Source organism: Oryza sativa, chromosome 3 (genome assembly GCF_034140825.1).
Source record: "Oryza sativa Japonica Group chromosome 3, ASM3414082v1".
In the NCBI taxonomy this organism is placed as follows: domain Eukaryota; kingdom Viridiplantae; phylum Streptophyta; class Magnoliopsida; order Poales; family Poaceae; genus Oryza; species Oryza sativa.
Window position 1 is genome coordinate 3,186,920 of NC_089037.1, and position 22,218 is coordinate 3,209,137.

A 22,218-nucleotide genomic window follows, 5' to 3' on the forward strand; every position below is an offset into this window, starting at 1 on the left:
TGTCAAACTGGCTTTGTTTTCCAGTGACATACATTAGTCAGTAAGCAACTGAACTGGTCCCAAAAAAAACATGAAGTTTTCTGTAGAGACAGCGAAACTCATCTGTGTTCAGATCAGGTTGGTACAGTGAGTGAAGAGGTCTTCATGGGAAAGGCAGATAGATATATCTATTGATCTTTCTTCTCGGTTGCAATGTCAATGTCTCTCCTCACAGGCTTAATTGCTTTGCAGTTCGTCACTAATAGGACTCTTTTTTCTTCTTTAGAGGTTTTTGCTATCACGATGCATGAGTTTTGTCACGAAAGGAGAGAAATGTTGATGTCACTCAGATGTGATCCGTCCAACTAACACATACAGAGGTCATGCACTGTGCCAATTGGTTTTCTGTTTTGCACGGCACCTGCTTTTATTATTGCCAACTGTGGCTGGATCCAAAGAGGACCTCACTCCTCTCAAGGGAAGAGACCTCGTTTACAGGGTAGTTTACAACTTGTGTTAACACTGATAAGGACAGGTAAGAAGTAAACAGAATGCTGAATTCTCTGAAGACATATACAATTAGTGGCAGAGATTGTGATGGAAAGCCAATAAGATTGTACATACACATCCCAAATATTTAGTACTAGTAGCAATCATAATGGTTAGTACAGCTTATTACAACATCAACCACACAACAACAAATTCAGCCTTATAATTAGTAGGAAGTTCAGATAACCAGCAGAGAGAGAGAGCAGGAAAGATGAAATGAGCGAAACAGTGAAAAGATGACTCACAAAGATGGCCAAAAAGGCAAACACAAAGCAGCACATTTGGGGAAGCCGATATCATACTGTCTTCACCAACACGCTCACGCCTTAGAAAAAGTGAAAAGCTTTTGCATACGAACTGAACTTTGGTACGAAATTTCCAGACATATTTACAGCTAGCTAGACGACCCCGACATTTTAGAGTACAAAACATTTTGCTTGCGATTTTGCATGCAACGAGATTTTCAGTCGATCGTTCGAAGAATCTCGTACCAAAAATCTGTTCGTACGCAGCAATTCAAATAGAAAAGTGAGACCCAAAAAAAAATCAAAAAAATGGAAGAGAATTAAGAAATCAAGAAAGCAAAAGGGTTCAATGTGACTCGTGCAGGTGGCGGCCATGGCGCGGCGGCTCGCCGTCGTCGAGGTTGGCGGCGGCGGTGATGCGGAGGAGGAGGTCGGTGAAGGCGCTGACGACGTACTTGTGGGCGCGCCGGTCGTTGAGCGCGAGGTAGCAGAGGAGCAGCTCGTGGAGCCGCGCCCTGTCGCCGCGGCGGCGCGCGTCCAGCCGCAGCGCCGCCACCATCTCCTCCATCGACCTGAGGAAGTCGGCGTGCGGGTCCGGCGAGTACGTCGGCACCGCCACCCCGGCCGCGCCCACGCCGACGGCGGCGCCGTGCGCCGACGAGTCGACGATGGAGTTGGACCTGCCGGGCGAGGAGAGGAAGAACCGGCGCGACGCGATGGCCGACGACAGCCCGGAGTCGGACAGCGCCGAGGCGTTCTCAGCGACGACGGCGCCGCCGCCGCCGACACCATCGTCGTCGTCTTCACCGCCGACGCCGCCCGAGTTCTTGCACCGGAGCGAGGAGGACGAGGAGCACGGCGAGGTCTCCGCGGTGCAGCCGCCGCCGCCGCCAGCCGAGGTCGACGTCGACGCGTCGTCAGACTGCGCCATGGGCGCCGGCGCCGCCCCCGCCGACGCCGGCCGCCGCAGCCGGGAGAAGCAGCCCAGCATCTCGCCTATAGCTAGCTAGCTAGCTAAGCTAAGCTACTCCCCACTAGGCAGCTAAGCTTCAGCTAGGTAGCTACTACTCCTAGTCCTAGCTAAGCTAAGGACGAACACGATGACGTTGTGGGCTGTGCACTGTGAGGAGTTTATAGGAGAGGAGGCGTTTGCAGCTGTTCAGTGGCTCACCTGTTGCTGGACAAAACCGAGTTAAGTACTCCAAGCTGACTAAGCATGCATTATTTGTTCGGATTAATTACTCCTAAAGTCCTACCTATACTTAACAACATTAGCAACACGTGGATGATCAGTATCATCAGGAGATAGTGCCTTTTTCGTTTATAAATAAAAAAAAGTAAATGAGCAGCAGAAAATATCATACTACCATGCATTCTGTCTCAGACACTAATTAATTATCACATCATTGTATTATTCCTCCAAGTTAGTAATCCAAGTGTGATTAGGTCCAAACCAGCCCCATCTATTTCTTATGCTTATACTTATCAACCAAAATTTAAATTTTTAACTTTAAATATAAAGTTGATTTTGAGATTTTTTTCATCGAAGTTTATTTTTCAGCCTTTACTTTTAGATCGTTAAGAACACGTATATAAAAGTTTTATTCACAAATTACTTCTCGTTTGCAAATACGCGTTTGGCTTATTCCTACTGCATGATACTCCTACTACATGTAAAAAGCACAGTGTTTTGTACTTGGTCAGATCGATCAGCTACGCATGTACAGAAACTTAGCCTGCAAATGTATTGAGAGTTTGTACGCGTTCAACTACCGCATTTGCTTCGCAGTACATCTCTGCTTAGCTACTTGTGTGACTGGTCCTAACTGCGCTGTAACAATTCGCCACGCATTTTGTCCGTTTGTCGCCGTAAGTACGTACGTACGTACGCAATTCCAGCTAGCTCGTACGTACACATGCCCCCGCACCGAAAATCGCTAATCAGCTATTAGCCGCGCGCGATTGCTTTCTGAGCCCACGAATCTTTGTATGTATACGTGTACGTATAACTTTATGTGCATACGTATAAAGTTTGTGAGCATATAAGTGAAATTTTATACAAGTATGTGTGTGAACTTTTTTACATCCAAAATATATACACACGCGTACAAGGTTTCTATATAAAATATTTATATATGTACCATCCACGGGTGTGGGCGCGCGGCTGACCGCACGTTAGTGCCCCCTCCTCTATATATGTACATATATACATGTATTATATTGAGCATCAGGGTACTTTCTCCGTTTTTCAAAATGTAGATTGTTTGGTCGTGTTTTTTTCCTCCTAATAACAAGTCGTTAAATTTTAGTAAGTTTGATAAAGTTTATAGAAAAATACAGCAACAATCTTTAACCGCGAGGTGTATATGTGTGTGTGTGTGTGTGTGTCTATATATATATATATATATATATATATATATATATATATATATATATATATATATATATATATATATATATATATATATATATATATATATATATATATATATATATATATATATATATATATATATATATATAGAGAGAGAGAGAGAGAGTCTGGAATCCAAACGTGACTAGCACAATACTCCCTCTATTTTTTAATAAATAACGTCGTTGACTTTCGAACACATGTTTGATCATTCGTTTTATTCAAAAATTTTATGTAAATATATAAGATATAAATTATGCTTAAAGTACTTTGACTGATAAAACAACTCACAACAAAATAAATTATAATTAAGTAATTTTTTTAATAAGATGAATGGCCAAACGTATGAAGTGAATGACGTCATGTATTAAAAAACGAAGTTAGTATATACGTACTCATGTCTGTGCCATACGGTGCGCGCGTGCAATAATCGTGCATGACGAGAGAGTACGTGTACTATACGTACGTGACCTGGTTGGTACTTGGTACTACGACGTGGCTAGCTAGCTGTGTGCATGGATGGGTTCACATGACCAATTGCTACCAGCATATCGATATGCAACGACACATTCAAGTCGATCGATCTGACGGGTCAATTGAAGCGTACTCATGTATAGTATACACATGTATGCCCGTACTGCAGGTAGTAGTTAGCCCTGTATAAATGTCGACCAGAACGAATTGATTATTAGTACATTGTACCGTATTATCTGCCTGATGTATCCCCGGCCTGTGGCCCCACATCGTCAGATTTAATACGTATGCTACTCAGCTGCCACCGCTGAATTTTCTTTGATTTTTTTACAGCATCAGTCTTAATTAAGCTACTCCCATTTACAGATAAAATATTTATGTCTGCATACTATTCACTGTATAAAAGTCAAAAGTAATAATAGAAAACAGATTACACAACTTCAGAAGCATTGAAGACAAAAACAACAAATTCGACTTTAAACAGGGCGCGTAATTCGTAGTTAAATTTATTTTTCTCTAATTATACGTATCGAATTTGAACTTTATATCCCCGCAAAAAAAAGAATTTGAACTTTATATAATAAAGTGATGCGTTACCTATTGATCGATCTTTCTTACCAAATTAATGTTTCTAAAAATTTTTATGACTTTTTTAGACGACATCGAAGGGCCATCGAAGGGCTAGCTGGAGTTTCTCAAAAAAAAAAAGGCTAGCTGGCTGATGAAAGAGGTTTCTTGTCACAATCTGGGAGAAGGTATACGTAGCTGTGAGCAGTGTACGTACGTACGTATGAGGTATACTCGACTGTCTACATCGACACTACACGTGATCTCCTGCCTTTCGCTCGCCCATCTCGATCTGTATCGCGTCTGTGTCTCTCACCGGCCTTTCGCTCGCCCATCTCGAAACTGGTTGTTTGATTAGGCAACAGGAAAACACGAAAATTGGATGAAAGAGATAGATTCATTTTCTAAAAGATTGGATATTTTTTTTTTAAGTTTCTTCTAAAATTTACGTGCAATGAGCCATTTTATAGGAATTTCAATTTTGAATGCTTCAATGTTTTGTATCAAAGGACCAAGTACGGAAATTTTATATAAGATTTAAATCTTACAAATTTTCCCATAAATCCTTTGATTCAAATGGATCTAAGTAAAGTATAGAGGATCCAGCTGGCTCGGTTTACAAATATAAACGAGACTATGTCTAGGGGTGTGTTTAGTTCCTGAAAAAAGTTGGAAGTTTGAAGAAAGTTAGGAGTTTGAAAAAAAAAGTTAAAAATTTACGTGTGTAGAAAAGTTTTTAATGTGATATGATGTGATGGAAAGTTAAAAATAGGGGGAAAGTAAAGACAGCCTAGGATTCTAGCTACATGCACTGGATGAGTATAGACAAGTAGGAGTAATTAAATAGGCACTTTTGTAGGTGCAGCCAGGATCAGCATCTCCCAATCCCATGGTTGATACTCCCTCCGTCTTAAAATATATATATAGTAACGTAGAATGAGATAAAACACATCCTAAAACAATGCATCTAGACACTCCAGATACATTGTTTTAGGATAGGTCTTATCCCATCCTAGATTGCTACTCCCTCTGTCCCATAATATGAGGGATTTTGAGTTTTTACTTGTATTGTTTAAACACTCGTTTTATTCAAAAAATTTTGAAATTATTATTTATTTATTTTTACTTACTTTATTATTCAAAGTATTTTAAGCACAACTTTTTATTTTTTATATTTGCATAAATGTTTGAATAAGACGAGTGGTCAAACAATACAAGAAAAAACTCAAAATACTTTATATTATATTATAGGACGGAGGGAGTATATTTTGGAACGGTAGGAGTAGCATATGAGAGCATGGCTGTATGGGCAACTCATGCTGTCATGCAGATGCAACACAGGCCAGGGCGCCTGGCAAAGCAATGGAAGCAACTGAAAATCATATCATCGCGCAATAAGTGCCAACTGATTTGTGGATCTCGTCATCTCCTCGCAACAAGATCAAGCTGGCCTCCTCAAGGCAGCGAATTCATGGTTGTAAGTTGTAGTAACATGTAAAAGGCCGGTGTAGGTGTACCAGCTAACGCTGTTAATTAAGCTTACTCTTAATTAATCTCCTAACCCCGTGTTCATACACTGCACCTGTGCTTCGATTTTCAGAAACTCACAACTAAACCGGAGAAGACAAGTGAACTGATGAATCGAAGCACCAATTGGGAGAGGTCAGAGTTGTTGCTCGATCTGTCTCAACAACCTCGAAACGCAGAAAATTGCAGGGCCCCCAGTTCGCTGTTTCTCCGGACAATTAATGCCGCACACACACAGGTGACACACAACATTTGAGAAGGGTACTTTTTACCCTATCTATACATTTAACGGGATATATGCAATATTTTAAATTAGAAACCTAGCCACTTAAACAAGTCGATTTAAAATTCGTTCGTACGAAGATTTAAATTCAAAACTTTAAATTCAGAACTTTAAGATGCATATAGACCTTAGATCACTGTACTAAACTACATGTCCTTTTGCACGTAAGTGACACCCGGGCCTGATCTATACGTCCAACCGATATATACGATCTTTTTAAATTGAAAACCTAGCCACTTAACAAGCCGTTCTAAAATCCGTTCATATGAAGATTTAAATTCAGATCCTTAAGATACTATTCGCACGTAGACCTTATATCACTGTAACTACTAGATTACGGTGTCCAATCGCACATAAGTGACACACAGGGCCCCAATGTGCTCTCCACCTTGCCAGTGCAGTGGTCACCGCGTCGCGCCTGCTGCTTTGCCCCCCGCGTCTCGGCTCAGATCGGCACCGCGGAGCAGCCGGCGGCCGGCGTGCACGCGGACACGATCCGCGTCTCGTGCTTGTCCTCTTCGCGCCGCCATAAATTCCATGGCGGGGCGCATGTCCGGCGACGGCGAGCGGGGCGGACACGCGCGCGGCGAGCACGCGATGTCACGCCGTGGCGCCATCCGTCGCCGCGGTTTTAACACAAGTTTAAAGCGTTGTGATCAGTGGTGTTAGAATCAAAACTCACGAACTCTCGCTCTCACGATCTGTCAACCTTTTATCAAATGTGAACAGTTAACTGAAGAACAGACTAGAACGAGAATCTCTGAACTTTTTATCGAACGTGAACAGTTAGCTGAAGAACAGAGTAGAACGAGCAGAGTTTTGGTGCAGCGTAAGCTTTTCTGGTTTTTCTATTTATTCTCCTCGATTACAGACTTTGTTACATGCATAACAGAAAAAAAACACCTGATTGATCTGGATCCACTCCTGACCGTACTCCCACGATCCAATTCAGTCCAACCGAACCAAAGAACTAGCTAGAGAACAGCTACAGGCTAACTGAAAAGAAACGGCTTCTGACAGATTCTAACATAGCTTCAGCCACCCATATGGCCATATGCAATGCAACAACGGAAACTAGAAGGGATGGAAGCATATAAAACGTACACCGAAGCGTGTTAATTTTACATCGCGCTCGCGTCGCGACACGAGCTGTTTGATACACATGGATCGATGCGTGGATCGTATCCACTCATGTCGTTGGGCCGCGGTTGAGGCGCGCGGCCGCGGCCATGGACGCGGCCACGCCGCCCGGCCTCGCCGCCGCGCCGGGCTTGTTGCGCATCTCCGCTCCGGCCACCCTCGCCGCGTCGCCGCTCTCCACCTCCTTGTCCGCCGCGAGCTTCGCCGTCGCGTTCTGCATGAACCAATGTTAGTATAGTACTCCTACCTACCTAGCTAGCTTAGCTTGCAAGATCGATATGATCAAAGAGAGCGCGCACCGAGAGGACGTCGCCGAGCTTGGTCTTGTCGGCGTCGCGCGCCGTCCAGAGGTTGGCCACGGCGGCGGACTGCGCCTGCGCCGCCAAGCCGCCGGGCATGTAGGTGTCCGTGCCGGTGGCTTTTGCTTCGGCCGCCTGAATGGCCGCCGCGTCGCTGCGTTCCACCGGCGTCCCTCCTGCCGCCAGCGCCGCCGCCTCCAGCGCCTCGCCGATTGTTATCTTCGCAGGTTCCTCCACCCGTACCGCGCCGGGGGCGGCGCCGACGACTCCTGCAACCACGGCGGCGCCATCGTCCTGCTCCACGTAGTGACCCACCGCCTGCAAAAAAAAAAAAGAAAGAAAAGGGAGATCGTTCACGCTGCACGCACAGCGGAGAGACGTCGATCGACGACGAAGTGTGTGACCTGGCCGGCGACGAACTCGGTGACGATGCGGCCGCCGCCGGGGACGAGGGTGTCGGAGACGTTGACGCCCTGCTCGGCGGCGGCGTCCGTGGCCTGGTCATGCCCGACGACGCCCATCTCCTCGTTACGACTCGCCGCGGACTCCATGGCGGCGGCGGGGCCGCCCTTGACCGTCTTCCCCAGCACGAGGTTCTCCGCCGACTGCATCGTCGCCGCGTCCCGCGGGGCGATGGGCTTGGCCGCGAGGCTTCCGGTCACCGGGAACACGTCGCCATACCGGATCCCCTGCTCGCCGCCGCCGCCGCCGGCCGCCTTCTCCGACGGCCTCCTCGGCTGCTCCTGGCTCATCGTCCTAGTACACTCTCGTCGTAGCTAGCACTATTGTAGTGAGATCGTGTGTGGTCTGCGCTGTGAATGTGTGAGAGAGATCTTCGATTTCGAGGTCATATATGGCGCGGCTCGCCGGGTAGAACGGGGGACAGGTGTGGGAGACGGCGGCGACGTGGGCGCGTTCGTGTCGCGCGCGAATGGGAGCGGCATGCGTGGCGCGTGTGAGCGGTGCTGTTTGTTCGCTTCTTCCTCCGCCACCTCTCTGGTCTTTCCGCGTGTCGACGACCACGGTGGCGGTGCATGCAGACTAAACTCACTCCCATGAACACGTACGCTAGCTGTCATCGGACGCCGTTGGCGGTTGGAGACTACGTCATCGTCCCGGCCTGGCCCATATTGATTGCAGTGTACGTGACAACTTGCGGCCCATACTTATTAGGCCCGAACAGGATTGCGTCCTCTTTTTATTGGGCTCGAGCGAGATTGCGGAGTACGGGCGGTCTATACTTAGGCTGTGTCCGTTTCTCCCACAAGAGTTGGATGAAATTTTGGATACTAGTGGCATGCTTTTTAAGTTCTAAACGGTGTGTTTCGTGCGAAAACTTTCTATATGAAAGTTACTCTAAAATACCAGATTAATATATTTTTCAAGTTTGTAATAATTAAAACTCAATTAATTACATGTTATTACCATCTCGTTTTGCATGAAACACTTAATCTTTATCTTCATCTTCATTTTCAGGAGATTCAAACACCACCTAAGGTGTATGGAGGGAAAGGGAGGGATCATAAGTGAACTTACTGTCGCTTTTCTAGTGACGTGTGGCCCATACTTATTGGGAAGAACGTATTGTACGGACTATAAATTTTGGGCCGTAATTGTGTTACGGTGGATGAGAGGCCCATTTATATCCACGCGATTCACTGGCGAAGCAGAAGCTACCGCCGCCGATCACCGATGGCGATCGCCGCCGCGCGCCGGCGGCTGTGGCGCGGGCTGACGACTGCGGCCGCCGCCTCCGTAGGGGTGGAAGCGGACACCAGCGCCTTGCTCGCGCGCCTTGTCGCCGAGCCTGAGTACCGCGTGAAGGCGACGATGGAGGAGGCGAGCGGCGGCTCCTCCGCGGCGGCCGCCTTCTGGGAGCCCCTCGCCGCCGCCCTCCTCCGCGCGTCGTCCCCGACTAAGGCAAACCTCGTGAGTGAGACACCCTTCTTCTCCCCGCTTAACTGTCAGTTGAGCTGTTGTTTTGTTTAGTTAGTATCAGCGTTATGGCGCAGAGAAATTTCCCCCTTTCTCGTATACTAGGTCGGGTTCAGATCTGCGATGCATTTGGCGGTACCATGATTTAGCTTATAGAGTGGAGTAGAACTATTGGATCGCGAGCTTGCGGTGCATGATTATATAATGCAAAGAGCTAAGCTATTGATAGCCTGATGCCCTGATATGATTCTGTTGGAGTGAGTACATTGGTGCTGATTCTGTTGTAGTCTTCATGACGATTTTACCGAATTATACATGTTTGTGCATTCTAGTGAGAGATCTTTGTAATTGCGTGCTAAGATAGAATCAACATTGATTCAGGTCTTGGAATGGAAGCTAGAGAAGCTAATCAAGGAAGGGATCCGTGATTGTGAGCCCTACTCAGTGATAATCCGTTTCTGCCGAGAGACAAAGAATGCAGAATTTGCAATGAAAGTCTTTGAATTCGTGGAGGAGCTTGGAATTCAGCTGAACACTGGCATTTTCAATGCCCTTATCAATGCTTTCTTGTCGGTAGGAGATCTCCTTGCTGCAATGACCTTATATGAGGCTATGGAAGACATAGAGGATTGCAAGCCCAACTCCGCTACATATGATGCATTCATTTCTGCATTTTCACGGCTTGGGAGTGGCCATGCAATGATGAGCTGGTACCTGGCATCAAAGGATGCAGGATTTACTCCTAGCATTAAGGCCTTTGAATATTTGATCACAGGTTTTGTGAAGTTGGACAGGCTAGATGATGCTGAAGTGGTATTTGAAGAAATGATTTGCTTTGAAATTAAGCCAAACTTTGCTATACTGGAGGCCAAGCTTGAGCTGCTTTCAAGAAGGAAAGACCCTAACAGGGTAAAAGTATTTTTGGAACTTGTAAGCGATGGGAATCAAGAGTTGAGTGAAGCTACAGTTGAGAGGTTAACAAGATTATGCCTGTACGAAGACAAAATTGGTGAACTGGACCAGTTACTTTCCCTAGTACAAGGCATGCACACGAGTTCTTTAACTAAGCTGCACTGTGGAATTATCAGATTCTATGCTAATGCTGATCGCTTGTCTGATATGGAGCATGCAATTTTCCAGATGTTGGATAATGGCATGGTTTTTGCCCACTCAGAGGATGTTGAGGCTGTTATCTGTTCTTATTTTCGTCACAAGGACTTTGATAGGTTGGATCTATTCTTAAACCGAATACGGAGTTTGTACAAGCTCACCCGGTCTACTTATGATATATTGATTTCTGGATATCAGAGGTTGAATTTACACGGAAGGCTCGACTTGGCCATAAAAGATATGAGGGAAGCTGGGTTTGCATGAGTTCCTGCAAAACATTCATTGTTCTGTGACCTCCTAAAAACAAATTTCCTGTGGATTTTGGAAAAGAAGGTAGCGTCCTCTTTATACAAACAATTCCGTGCTTTCAGTACTTTGGATTTGTTAAATGTCATTTGACGATGTTGCTAACTCCTTTGATAAACTAATCATTCTTTACTTCATTATTGATGTTGTACTTTATTCTTTACTCACTGTAAAACTGGGAAACGGCTAAACAAACTGAAATCTGAAAGAGAAGTGCAGAAACTATGTTGCATTTGAAACAGGATGTTTGTGCTTTCAACAAGTTGAATTGGCTTACAACTTTTAAGTGTATAGGTTTGATATGCGCTTACTGCTTCCATTATTAGCCTGAATAAAATTTACCCTTCTAATTGTAATTGAATACATTTTCTTGAGCTATTGTATTATATATATGGAGTCTGAACATATTTTAAGATGCAAGAAAGACAATTCACACAATACAACCTTAAAGAAGTTCAGTCACAAAAGTTTGCTCCAGTATGTGGAATGGATAGTTCCTGCACTGAAACATGATTAATCTTGCTTGCATAATTTTCCTTCGGTTTTATTCATAAGAGATAGTGCATCTCACTTCTTAACTCAAAATATCTATAAGTGCTGAATTGTGCTCTTCTTTTACAGCAGGCTCCATGTCAGAAAGCTTCATGCAAAGTTTGAGCTTAAAGCATTGCCTCCTGTTCATTCATGAAAACAACGCCTCGATGACAGGAATTAATTAATACTTCCATGATGCTTATGTTCCTTGCAAAACAAGCTAGTAAACCTGTTTGTATGTTACTTTTCAGAATCTCAGGTCCAGTTTTGTACAAACCATCAACTTGTTTTCTTCTCCTAATAGGAAAAAAAAAACGTACCAGCTGCAGTCATGTCTCTAAACTTTTTCCAAGTATTTGTCAGCCATTAAGCATAGTCAGAAAATTAATTTGAAATGCAAAACTTAGATAGAACTATACTGTTATGTAACCATGCCGACAAACATGCTTGACTTGCTTTCACCTGAATGACGGTATAATCCAGAGCTTGGAGTACCTTGCTCCAGGATTGACTTTGATTTTTTTTTCAAAAAAGGTTTCGAGCTTTGCTGTGGCCATGTCTCAAGGTGGAACTGTGAGAAACCTTCTATGAGTTGATAAATTCTGACGTTGTGAGCAATTTCTTGAATACACTGTTCATGGTAACCACATTCGTGAGTTGATTATCATGAGGTTTCAGGACGATGAATCTATACATGAACACAAGATTCAGACTCACAGGATGACATGCATGATCTTTTCCCATTATCCAACAAATATATGGGATCAATTGACTGAAGACTTTCATACCTAGCCAATTCGTGAGCTTCTGGTGGAGCCGAGCTTTGGTGTCATGCACCAATTAATTCATACTCCTATATTAGTTTCCCCTTTCTATTTTCCCTTTCTGTTCTCACTTTCAGTTTCAACTCAGGTAGCAATTTTCTTTTATTCTTCTTGGCACATTGGCATTCATCCTCGACAAGTTCGCATGTGCATCAAGAAAATTTTATAAGCTGTAAACGTTCTACCATTCATTTAATCACCTAAACATGAAGTAGGTTGATTGTGCACATTATATTTCCATTTCTTACATAAACCATTTAAAAATATTACAAAAGCTTTGTACATATTATTCTTGATGATTGTTTCAGACCTTATGTGAGGAAGAACAACTATTTTTAATGATTTTAATTATTCTTACATAAACCATTCAAATAAAAGATCTTTGTGAGGAAGAACAACTATTCTTGATTGTAATTATGATGATTTTAAACTACACATAAGGGAGGTTACTGTCGCGCGAATACAATTATAGACTAGTATATTCTGAAGAACCAATTACTGAGAATTTCGACTACTTGTGCAGATGCACGTGAGCACTGCGAATTTGTGATTACAGAAACATTTAGATGTATTTTATGTTTGAGATTCAACTTCACTAATCCAATGTGGCAATATATACAGGCTACAACAATCTCCGCCGCCCGCCTCCCCGCCTGACTCTGCCTTAGGCGCCACCATGCGGCAGCAGCGTGGGTAGACGAGGAGGAGGCTGGGAGCGGGGCGAGGAGCTCGACGACAGCGCCGGCCGCGGCCCTGCTGAGGATGGAGGAGCGGCGAGGAGAGAAGAGAGGCTTAACCTGCTGAGGATGTACATATCTTTAATCTTTTATTAATATAACATAGTAGGAGCCTCTCCTGCTGTTTAACCGGCTAAAAAAAAAAGAGAGGCTTCTGGCCGCCGCCCCTCCGCTCCTCCCCGCCGCTCTGCTGGCATGCTTCGACCATCGTCGTCGTCAGAGGCGGCGTCAGAGGCGGCGGGGACTAGGACGACAACAACGGCGACGGCTACGGAGCAGCACCGAAGACGACGCAACGAGGAAAAAGAGGGAGAGCCGACAGGAGGAGAGGGAATGATATGTGGGGCCCGCCCCACCATAATATTTTTAAACTGATATGTGGGTCCCACTATTCTTAAATTATTTTTTGCGTGTCGCTGGCATGTGGGCTCACGGTTTTTATTATTTCTCTGAGATATAATTACTACGTTAGCGCCACGTCAATACCACGTGGGATGGAGACCTAGTCAAACCAGCCACGTAGGCGCCACCTCAGCCAAAACCACTTTTTAAACCGCCGAGGGACCTCGTTTACACCGGTTTTGACAGTTCAGGGACCGGTTGTATCTGATTTTGGGGTTCAATGACGAAAATTGGATTTGGTGAAAAATTAAGGAACCTTAGATGAACTTATTCCTTTTTTGTTTGAGCCGGGCTGGGATTGGATGGAACATACGGGGAAAAAGTGTAGCGAAGGTCCCTCAACTTGTCATCGAGTTATAAAATCGTCCTCCAATCACAAAACCAAATATATGACATCCCTCAACTTAGGGTGTGTTTGGATGGTGGGTTTTGCCTGGATAGGAGATGGCTGTTTGGTCGCTGGGCGGTGTGGGATATGGCCACCACCCCAGAGAATATTCGCGGATGAGGCGATCCAGGGATGGGCGAGCGCACGCTAGGGAAAAAAGTGACGTGCGCTCACCTCCTTCCCCTCGTTTTCTCTTTCTGTCCTCTCCTTTTTTTCCTCTTATTTGAGAGAACTCATTATATGCCATTGACTTTATCATACGTTCACGATTTGCCACTGACTTTATCACGTTCTACAATATGCTATCGACTTTTGCTTAACTTATACAATTTACCATCGCCGTCCGGTTAGTTTCCGTTAGTATTGTATAAATTTGTCAAAATGACCAAAATACCCTTGGGACAAAAACTTTTAAAATTTGGATAAAAATTCTGAAATATAAGATTTTAAGTTTTTGGCCAAAAATTGGATGTTTACAATCTTATGTTTATAATATGATATTTTGAATTTTTTATCCAAATTTTAGAAGTTTCTATTCTAGGGGTATTTTAGTCATTTGGACAAAAATTGTAGTACTAACATAGGCTAACCGGACAGCGATGGTATACTGTAGAACGTGACAAAGCCGATGGTAAATCGTAGACGTGTGACAAAATTCAGTGGCATAATTCTCTCTCTCTCTCTCTTTTTTTTTTCCTTTCTAACCGGTCAAACCCTAGCTTCTCCCTTCCTCTCCCCTGGCGGCGACGGCCTCAAGCCCGGGAGGCGCACGGGTGGCGGCGTTCGGCGGTTCAGGGAGCGGTGTCCGGCGCCGGAGCTTGCAGCTGAAGAGGCGGTATCTTGCTGAGGCTACAACATCGATTTTCTCCATCCACTCATCTCCCAAAACCAAAGGTATACTCCCAGATCTGAGCTTGTTTGTTGTTGTTTGGTGATGGGTTCGTTCAGATCTGATGTATTATGCTTATTTGTTTGTATTTTTATATCTTGTATGCATCTCTGTCCATGTATATGTGTGTGAATGTAGTAGGCCTGATTGTGTATCAACCTTTGGCATTGTAGATGGACAACAGAACAAGGTTTATGATTTATGCGTAAAGGTAAAGCAGCCAAACGATAATGTTGTCTGGAAAAAAAATTAAAGAAGCCAAACGACAATGTTGTCTGGAAAAAATTGAAGCAAAAATATGTTGCGACTCTTGCCAATAGTCAGCTTGAAGCCACACCTAGGACTCAGCCGCCACCTAGGACAAAACCGGGTCAAAAACCACCGAAGGACCTAAAGTTAAACCTCCTCTGTGATTATGCAAATGGACAAGGTAATAGAACTAAGCCCTAGGTGTGGCTTCAAGCTGGCTCCGCCCCTGAAATTGATCTCAACGTTAACTCATGGTTCTGATTGTTTTTTTTCTTAACATTTTTGGTAGTATGACTATGTGCAAACACAACGTTGGAAGGTTTTTATGTGTACCTTGGAAGAGCTTTTGTTGTACAGAAAAAAAAAGGAGATTATGAGGAGGGTTTTAACGGAAATTAGCACGTTCTTTATATGCACTGCAAACGATTTGTCGAACTGTTGTGGTTAGTTACTGACTATTGGCAAGAGTCGCAACATATTTTTGCTTCAATTTTTTCCAGACAACATTGTCGTTTGGCTTCTTTACCTTTTTACGGACAACAGTGTTGGTTTGGCTGCTTTGCCTTGACATTTACTTACTTAATCACGTGTCAAACTTCCTCAACAAAGGCAGTTGCTTTTCATATATCTAATGGTCATTACCCCTTTTCCTTTGATCCAAGAGCTTATACTTTTTTTAATGGTGTGTCTTAACAGGGAGGCTCGGTGTGTAGTCAAAAATTGAAGGAGAGGGAGGGAGAGGTAACAAGTTTCTCCCCCAAAACGCTTGGGGGTTCAGCTGAACCCCCATGCCCCACCGGTAGGTCTCACAGAATTGTACATCATGCAGCTTTTTCTCCTGAATTTCCAGGGTCACGGGACAGTTTGCATGGCATGATCATATTTTGCTAAGGTTCTATTAGAGTGTCATTCAATGGCCCATTTCATGGATTTACGGGCTTTCATCCTGCGTGCACGTGTTTTAAAGCTTTATAGGCAGGCCTTGCGCATGACTCGCCGAGCTCCTGTGCATGCATGCGGTCAGACATTTTTAAACCTTGCTTTCCTATCTTTGCTGTCTAATGTTTACTCTTGAAGTTACAACTAATAACTGTCCTTGAATGTTCTTTGTCCAGATGAGTTGAGGCAAACTGTAAGAGCTGAGATTGAAAAAAATCGCCGTTGCGACGATAAACAGAAGATTAAGTTCTTGATCAGTGAAGGTCTGCAACGATTAAAAGGCCTTGATGAGATGCTTGACATGACAGGAAATAGTTAACCTGAGTTTCATGTCGGATATGAGGTTCAATTTACACGGAAGCTGGGTTTGCATGAGCTCCTGCAAAACATTCATTGCTCTGTGACCTCCTACACCTGATATTTCCAGAACCCATAAGGCATCAGGCCACATGAACTTGTGGCCTCCTGGATTAGAGTTTGTTAGAACGGACCCATTCAGATTCTTTGCCTCGTTCTATCCAGGGGATAGGAAAGATATCAGGCTCAGATATATTATCATGGTAGATCATCGATGGTGTGCGTGCATATGGGACGAAAATGCAGTTACCGAGGCATCATGCTTGATTTTGCACACATCTATTCAGTCAAGATATGCTAGCGAGCTTTAGAAGCAATTGGGATTTCTTTAGATGCTATCTTGAGACCCTGAATTTCCAGGTGTTACATCTGAGAAAATAGCAGCTAGAGATGGATTAAGCTGAAGAAAGGTATCTGACTTGTCGTTTAGGTACGTCTGCTTTGAGGCGATGATGTTCAACTTTTTCAGACCCGATGGCTTACTTTTCATATTTGAGATACTGACCTCATGTTTCAGTCCTGATGTTCTTACCATTTCTTCGTTGCAATTTCTTAGCTGGTATGATGAGGTCATTAAACATGTACTTTCTTTCCAACTATTTCATTATATGCCACAATAAAGATACTTGGTAATATATGCTGGTCCTGCCGTGCTGGTATATAAAAATATGCTCCATGATCTTAAGCTTTTGTTTTGTTGTGATCATATCAAATGAAGGGATACCTGCTAACATTACTTCCATTAGGTAACTTATTATGTGACAATCGCTGTTTTTAGTGCTTTCCGGACCCAATTTGTGGGGATCTCACTATCACCATCGATTGAGCTGGTGCTCACACTGTTAATCTACTCTAGATTTTGGAATTTTGGATTATGTTGTCTTACTTAAAAATGAAGTGATTCTCTAAGAAAAAAGACAACCCATGTGAAGCTGCCTGTAGTACTGATACATTGGTACAAATAATCACTATCAAATGCTTTCATTCATTTAGAGAAGGATCATCGTCATAAAGCTATGTTTGGTTACTAAACAAAGATTCATGCATACATGATGCATACTCCCAAGTCCCAACAACACAACTTGTGTGGTCCATATAATCTTGATAGGGTTCATCTGCTCTTGTCCATGATGCCTTGGACTCCTTAACGAACCGGGTTCCCTTTTGTTAGGCACCGGTTTTCCTTCCCCTTTTTGATTTGCTTTGCACCAGCTATTTGGCGTTCTATACATACCAAACTATTTCCTTTTGTTTGCAACTTGATCTGAAATTTGTTTAGACATGTACAGATATTCTGGATCTATCATAATTTAAACACTTTGAAATTAAATTGCCCTTCGTTCCGTCGCTGGCCTGGCGAATTTTTTTTTAATACTCTGAATTTGAACTGAGAGTGATAGCCTGATAAGATTATCACTACTTACTTCAGTTCAGATAGTCACAGAAGAAAATTGCAAGTAGAAATAAAATAACATACACTGATCAAACAAAGGGTATGCAGCTATAGGTTTGTTATAAACCATGGATTGTCAACTGACACAACTTTTATGGTACACAAAGCATATTGTAGTGATATATTTTTCAGTTATAGATGGTTCTAAGATAATACTCTTCGAACAGTCTCCTGGCAGTATGCTAATGCATACTAGGCCTCGAAATTCTGTAGAAATCTTATGGGAATTAGTCAATTCCTTCAATGTCTGCAGAAGTTGGGAAAACATTTTCAGTATTTCTGTGGATGCATTAGCAAAAAAAAAAAAATTGTGTCAAATAATTGTGGCAGATAAGAGCTACTACTACCAGACACTTCGGGGCAGACCGTGGGCCACTAAAATACGACAGATTTGATGAATCCATGTGAAATGCTGCACCAACCAAGTGGGCCTATTGGCAACTGACCTTCAGAAACTAATAAAATAACCTGACAAATCTAGGGAAGATTTACACGGTTTGTTAAACCCAAACTGAATCAAGAGAAAAATCAAGATAAAAATTAATCACATATTCTCCTGTATTTACAATTGGTTTCAGGAAAGAAAAAAAACAAAAACAAAAACAAAAACAAAGAGAAGCTACAACTTACAAAACTTACAGTAGCTTCCTTCCCTTTGCCTCAAGAAAAGCTGTTTGAAAGACAGCATATGAAACAGCTCTTCCTTGAACTATGATGGAAGAGAAACATCAAAGAACCCCATCTTTACCCAAAAACAAAGATGGCAAAGACATTACTAGATAATAAGTAGATTAGATGAACAATTAGCGCAGACAAAGGGCTATCACTCTACTGATGATTTCTCTACTGTACAACCACCAGCCTGCCACTAATCTTCCCTCCATTGCAGCACCTCCAGGCCTCCTCTCCGCCGTCGTTGTCACCTTCGCCGCCGCCGCGCCCCTTGGGCACGGTGACGACGAGCTGGCCGTTGACGTAGCCGGCCACGGCCATCGCCGGGCAGCTCGCCTCCGGCAGCCGGGACCTCCACTTGTCGAGCTCCATGTCGTCGTCGTCGCCGTCGTCGTGTACGCCTCCTCCTCCGGCCTGCACCACCACCCTGACAACCCCGGGGTGGATCCTGACGGTGCGCACGCGCACCTCGCCGGCGAGCGCGGCGGCGGCGGACACGACGAAGTGGAACGCGTCGGGGCCTTCGAACACCGCGACGTCGGTGTCCGCCGGGAACGGCAGCTCCAGCACCTTGCTGTAGACGTGCGGCAGCCGCCGGAGATCCTTCTTGCCGCCGCAGCTGCCGCCGGCGGTCGTGGCTGGTGATGGGTGGATCCTCATGTGTATGTTTCTTTCTCCTCTTTTTCTCACTGTCTTCTCCTTTTTTTTCTTTTCTTTTCTTGCTGCTGGTTTGTTGGTTTGGTTGGGCAAGACGAAGGGTGGAGAGGGGGCTCTGGATTTATAGGTAAAGGCCAAGCAGAAGCAGGTGTCACAAGGTTGTTTCTTTCTCTCTTTTCTTGGGTGTGTTCAGGGAGCTTCTGCAGCTATAGCTTTTCTTAAAATAAAAAACTCTCTAACAATTTCTCTTAAAATAAGAAGTTTTCAAAAAAAAAAAGCTTTTTTTTAAGATTTTGATGAGTTATAGTTATAGAATCTAGAAAATAAATTAAAGATCGAGAGCTGGGAAACTCGATTTTTTTTTAAATTCTCATAATCTAACTAGTACTTCCTCCGTCCTTAAAAATAGCTACCTACTACAGGATTTGATATTACCTAGTACTATAGTACTATGAATCTATACAGATATTCTGTGCTAGATAGCTATATTTTAGAATGGATATAGGTGGTAGTACCAAATAATCGCTTCTTATAATTATAAGCTTTCTCTAACGTGTCTCGTGGTGCGGTGCAGATAGGGAGATAAGCCGAAGGGAGAGGAGATGGATCACACGGCTCAGGCAGAGGCAAAAGAGAGGAGCCAGTGAGACGATGGAGATTGGAGACGCTGATAGGAGTGCGTGTCCCGGTGTCCGTGCCTGTGTTTTGGGCCTGTTTAAATCCATGCCCAAAATTTTATACCCTATCAAATTGAACATTTAAACACCTACACGAAAAATTAAATATAGGCTAAAAAATAACTAATTACACAGATTGTAGTTAATTTACGAGACAAATTTTTTAAGCCTAATTACTCTATAATTTGACAATGTAATACTATAGTAAACATTTGCTAATAATGGATTAATTGTGCTTAATAAATTTGTCTCGCAGTTTACTAATAAATTATGTAATTAGTTTTTTATAGTACCTGAATACCTTATTTGATACCATATATAATATCTAATGTGATACGCACCAACTTTACGCGTGGCCCGTGGGGGCGCCGGGCGGGGCACGTCAAGGCGCGGGTGAGGGGTGGGCTCCGGTGGAGTTGAAGATAAGGGCGGTATTGGCCGTTTCCCCAGCAATCCTAGGCTTCCAGCCGCTGTGCCGACCCAAACATGGGGCGCTGCTCCAACGGTTTCAGACCACACCACTGGTGAGTGATCCCTTTGGTTAGGTACTACTACTATCTCTGTGTGTTTTCTTTCTGGTTTGGAATTCAGGATACGGAATCTTAACATAATCAGTTTGACACTTTGCTGTTTTTAATTCTGGCTGTTATATTTACTTACTCCAGTAATAGTAACCGATCAGGTCATGATATGAGAATATGAGATGCTGGATTGATAATGGGTTGGAAACTGGCTGGAAAGGTTTACTGTATGTGATTGAAGGGAAACTGGGAAGGAAAAGAATGGAGCAGGCAACTTGTGGTTCAGGTAAGAGTGCAAAGAAGATATCCTACATGCAGGGAAGGTATTTTTGCCCGGTCAGATACGGCTTGCGGCCTTATTTACCGGGTTGGGCAGGTAAATTGGGTAAAATGGAACACTATTCTGTACCGATATGGGTGGAGCGTCAAGTGTGGTAAGTTAAGTTGGTGTTACTGTCAAGTGACTCAAATCCTAGAACTGATAGGAATCGAAGATAATTTACTTAGCCGACTTGGACTGCTTGTCTCAGCTTTGTTTGGATATGCACCAGTGAGCAAGCGCTGATTGCTTAACATTCAGAGCTTATCTGAGCCGCCGTACAGGGTTTTTCTTTGTCTCGTCAGCTCACACATTTCTGTGCGTCATCTAATCTGGATATGCACTACTAGCACAAGCGGTGGTTGCGCCGTTGTGGTCTTCTTTACTACTAGTATACTACTCCTCACTAGTGATTACCAGTAAGCTAGAGTGATTATTCTTTTTCCTGGTGATATGTTAGTGAGTAAACAGGAATATTGTTTCTTTTGCTGCTAGTGCCTGATCATGATGTTCTGGCTGTGTTTAGTTCAGCGTAAAATTTAAATTTTAGTTAAATTGGAGATGATATAACTGAAAAATTATGTGTGTATAACAGATTGATGTGATGGAAAAAAACTGAAGTTTGGATCCAAACTTTAGATCTAAACACAGCCTCTGTCTCTCTCTCCCAAGTTGTGGCTTTCAGGTTCAGCTGGAAGGCAGACGTGAGGTGCTTGTCGTTTTTGTTTTGCTTATCTGAAACCTGAAAGTGTGGGGCTACATAGTGTCCACTCAGGGGCAAAAAAACCACATTGGTTTATACTTAGTTTGTACTACATATAAAATCTTCATTATCCAAAAAAACTAATACCTCCATTTTAGGTTATAAGACATTTTAACTTTGGTCAAAGTCAAACTGCTTTAAATTTGACTAAGTTTATAGAAAAATAATAATAATATTTTTAACACAAGACAAATTTATTATGAAAATATATTCAATTACTGATTTAATGAAACTAATTTGATATTATAAATATTACTATATTTGTCTATAAACTTAGTTAAATCTGAAGTAGATTAACTTTAACCAGAGCCAAAACGTTTTATAACCTAAAACGGAGGGAGTACTAGCTATACAATCTTTCTTTCTCACTGGCCTTGTTCTGTTATGTTCTTTGTTCTTTTTTACAGAATGAACCAAGTATGGCTAATGGACTTGGAGATTCACGCACCGAAATATCGAGTGCTCTTCTCTCTCTTTTCCATGAGATTACAAAGATGGTGCACGCCATGGTGGGCAATCTCACAGAGCAGTCTGAACTCTGAACAACAAGGATATTCTTTACCCTTCGAATCGGATGAAAGTATCGCACATATTCTTGTTTCCGGCAGGTAGCTGCTCACCATGGAATCGTTTGACGGCGAATGCTGCTGTGTACCAACAAAAAGAGATAAAAATCAAGCAATTGTCGTGCAAGTACCAATCAATCGCCAGGTCGTTTTCTTCTTTCCTTACCCAATGGAGGGGATTGGAGCAGTTGCCGCGTCCAAAAAAGATCAGAAATCTGCCTGCTCGTCGACATGGATGCATTGGATCATACAGCTACACAAGCTTTCTCCAGTCGGATTGGTAGATTACACGCGTAATCGCCGACCAGATGGAGAGAATCAGAGTGCTAATTCGCCTCTTCTTCACCATGAACACGAAGCTTCTCATGATCCTGTCGCCGATAGCTTCGCCTGAACTACTACAATTTCTGTCCATTTTCCTTACTGCCGTTCGTAGCTGAAGGT

General features: G+C 43.4%; 5 protein-coding genes and 2 long non-coding RNA genes across 14 annotated transcripts; 4 read left to right on the forward strand and 3 right to left on the reverse strand.

Moving 5' to 3' along the window:
• Positions 1-509: 509 nt before the first annotated feature.
• Positions 510-1,878, reverse strand: LOC4331690 (transcription repressor OFP12). The gene has a single exon (XM_015776448.3). The coding sequence runs from the start codon at positions 1,762-1,764 to the stop codon at positions 1,120-1,122; it is 645 nt and encodes a 214-aa protein (XP_015631934.1). The 5' UTR covers positions 1,765-1,878; the 3' UTR covers positions 510-1,119.
• Positions 1,879-6,854: 4,976 nt separating this feature from the next.
• Positions 6,855-8,300, reverse strand: LOC4331691 (late embryogenesis abundant protein D-34). The gene is made up of 3 exons (XM_015773597.3): positions 7,881-8,300; positions 7,477-7,794; positions 6,855-7,391 (listed from the first exon to the last, which is right to left on the reverse strand). The coding sequence occupies exons 1-3, from the start codon at positions 8,226-8,228 to the stop codon at positions 7,227-7,229; spliced, it is 831 nt and encodes a 276-aa protein (XP_015629083.1). The 5' UTR covers positions 8,229-8,300; the 3' UTR covers positions 6,855-7,226.
• Positions 8,301-9,101: 801 nt separating this feature from the next.
• LOC4331692 (pentatricopeptide repeat-containing protein At2g30780) lies at positions 9,102-11,917 on the forward strand. 4 transcript variants are annotated; one of them, XM_066308589.1, is made up of 4 exons: positions 9,102-9,405; positions 9,793-10,637; positions 10,720-10,854; positions 11,452-11,917. In XM_066308589.1, exons 1-3 carry the CDS (start codon positions 9,169-9,171, stop codon positions 10,724-10,726), a joined length of 1,089 nt encoding a protein of 362 aa, XP_066164686.1. In that variant the 5' UTR covers positions 9,102-9,168; the 3' UTR covers positions 10,727-10,854; positions 11,452-11,917. The 4 variants fall into 4 exon arrangements, with proteins under 4 accessions (XP_066164686.1, XP_025879509.1, XP_015628451.1 ...); XM_026023724.2 differs by having other exon boundaries at positions 11,449-11,689; XM_015772965.3 differs by having other exon boundaries at positions 9,793-10,854; positions 11,449-11,917.
• A 2,497-nt stretch (positions 11,918-14,414) lies between these two features.
• LOC4331693 (uncharacterized) lies at positions 14,415-16,781 on the forward strand. Of its 4 annotated transcripts, none has more exons than XM_015776182.3 (5): positions 14,415-14,606; positions 14,775-14,812; positions 15,547-15,591; positions 15,701-15,869; positions 15,966-16,781. In XM_015776182.3, the coding sequence occupies exons 4-5, from the start codon at positions 15,764-15,766 to the stop codon at positions 16,106-16,108; spliced, it is 249 nt and encodes an 82-aa protein (XP_015631668.1). In that variant the 5' UTR covers positions 14,415-14,606; positions 14,775-14,812; positions 15,547-15,591; positions 15,701-15,763; the 3' UTR covers positions 16,109-16,781. The 4 variants fall into 4 exon arrangements, with proteins under 4 accessions (XP_015631668.1, XP_015631669.1, XP_066164687.1 ...); XM_015776183.3 differs by having other exon boundaries at positions 14,775-14,791; XM_066308590.1 differs by having other exon boundaries at positions 15,547-15,869.
• A 1,330-nt stretch (positions 16,782-18,111) lies between these two features.
• Positions 18,112-19,019, reverse strand: LOC4331694 (uncharacterized). The gene has a single exon (XM_015776180.3). The coding sequence runs from the start codon at positions 18,929-18,931 to the stop codon at positions 18,443-18,445; it is 489 nt and encodes a 162-aa protein (XP_015631666.1). The 5' UTR covers positions 18,932-19,019; the 3' UTR covers positions 18,112-18,442.
• A 965-nt stretch (positions 19,020-19,984) lies between these two features.
• LOC136355729 (uncharacterized) lies at positions 19,985-21,024 on the forward strand. Of its 2 annotated transcripts, none has more exons than XR_010740043.1 (2): positions 19,985-20,129; positions 20,288-21,024. It is a non-coding gene; the product is annotated as an uncharacterized lncRNA (long non-coding RNA). The 2 variants fall into 2 exon arrangements; XR_010740042.1 differs by having other exon boundaries at positions 19,994-20,129; positions 20,277-21,024.
• Positions 21,025-21,578: 554 nt separating this feature from the next.
• Positions 21,579-21,911, forward strand: LOC136355730 (uncharacterized). The gene is made up of 2 exons (XR_010740044.1): positions 21,579-21,717; positions 21,817-21,911. It is a non-coding gene; the product is annotated as an uncharacterized lncRNA (long non-coding RNA).
• The last annotated feature ends 307 nt before the right edge of the window (positions 21,912-22,218 follow it).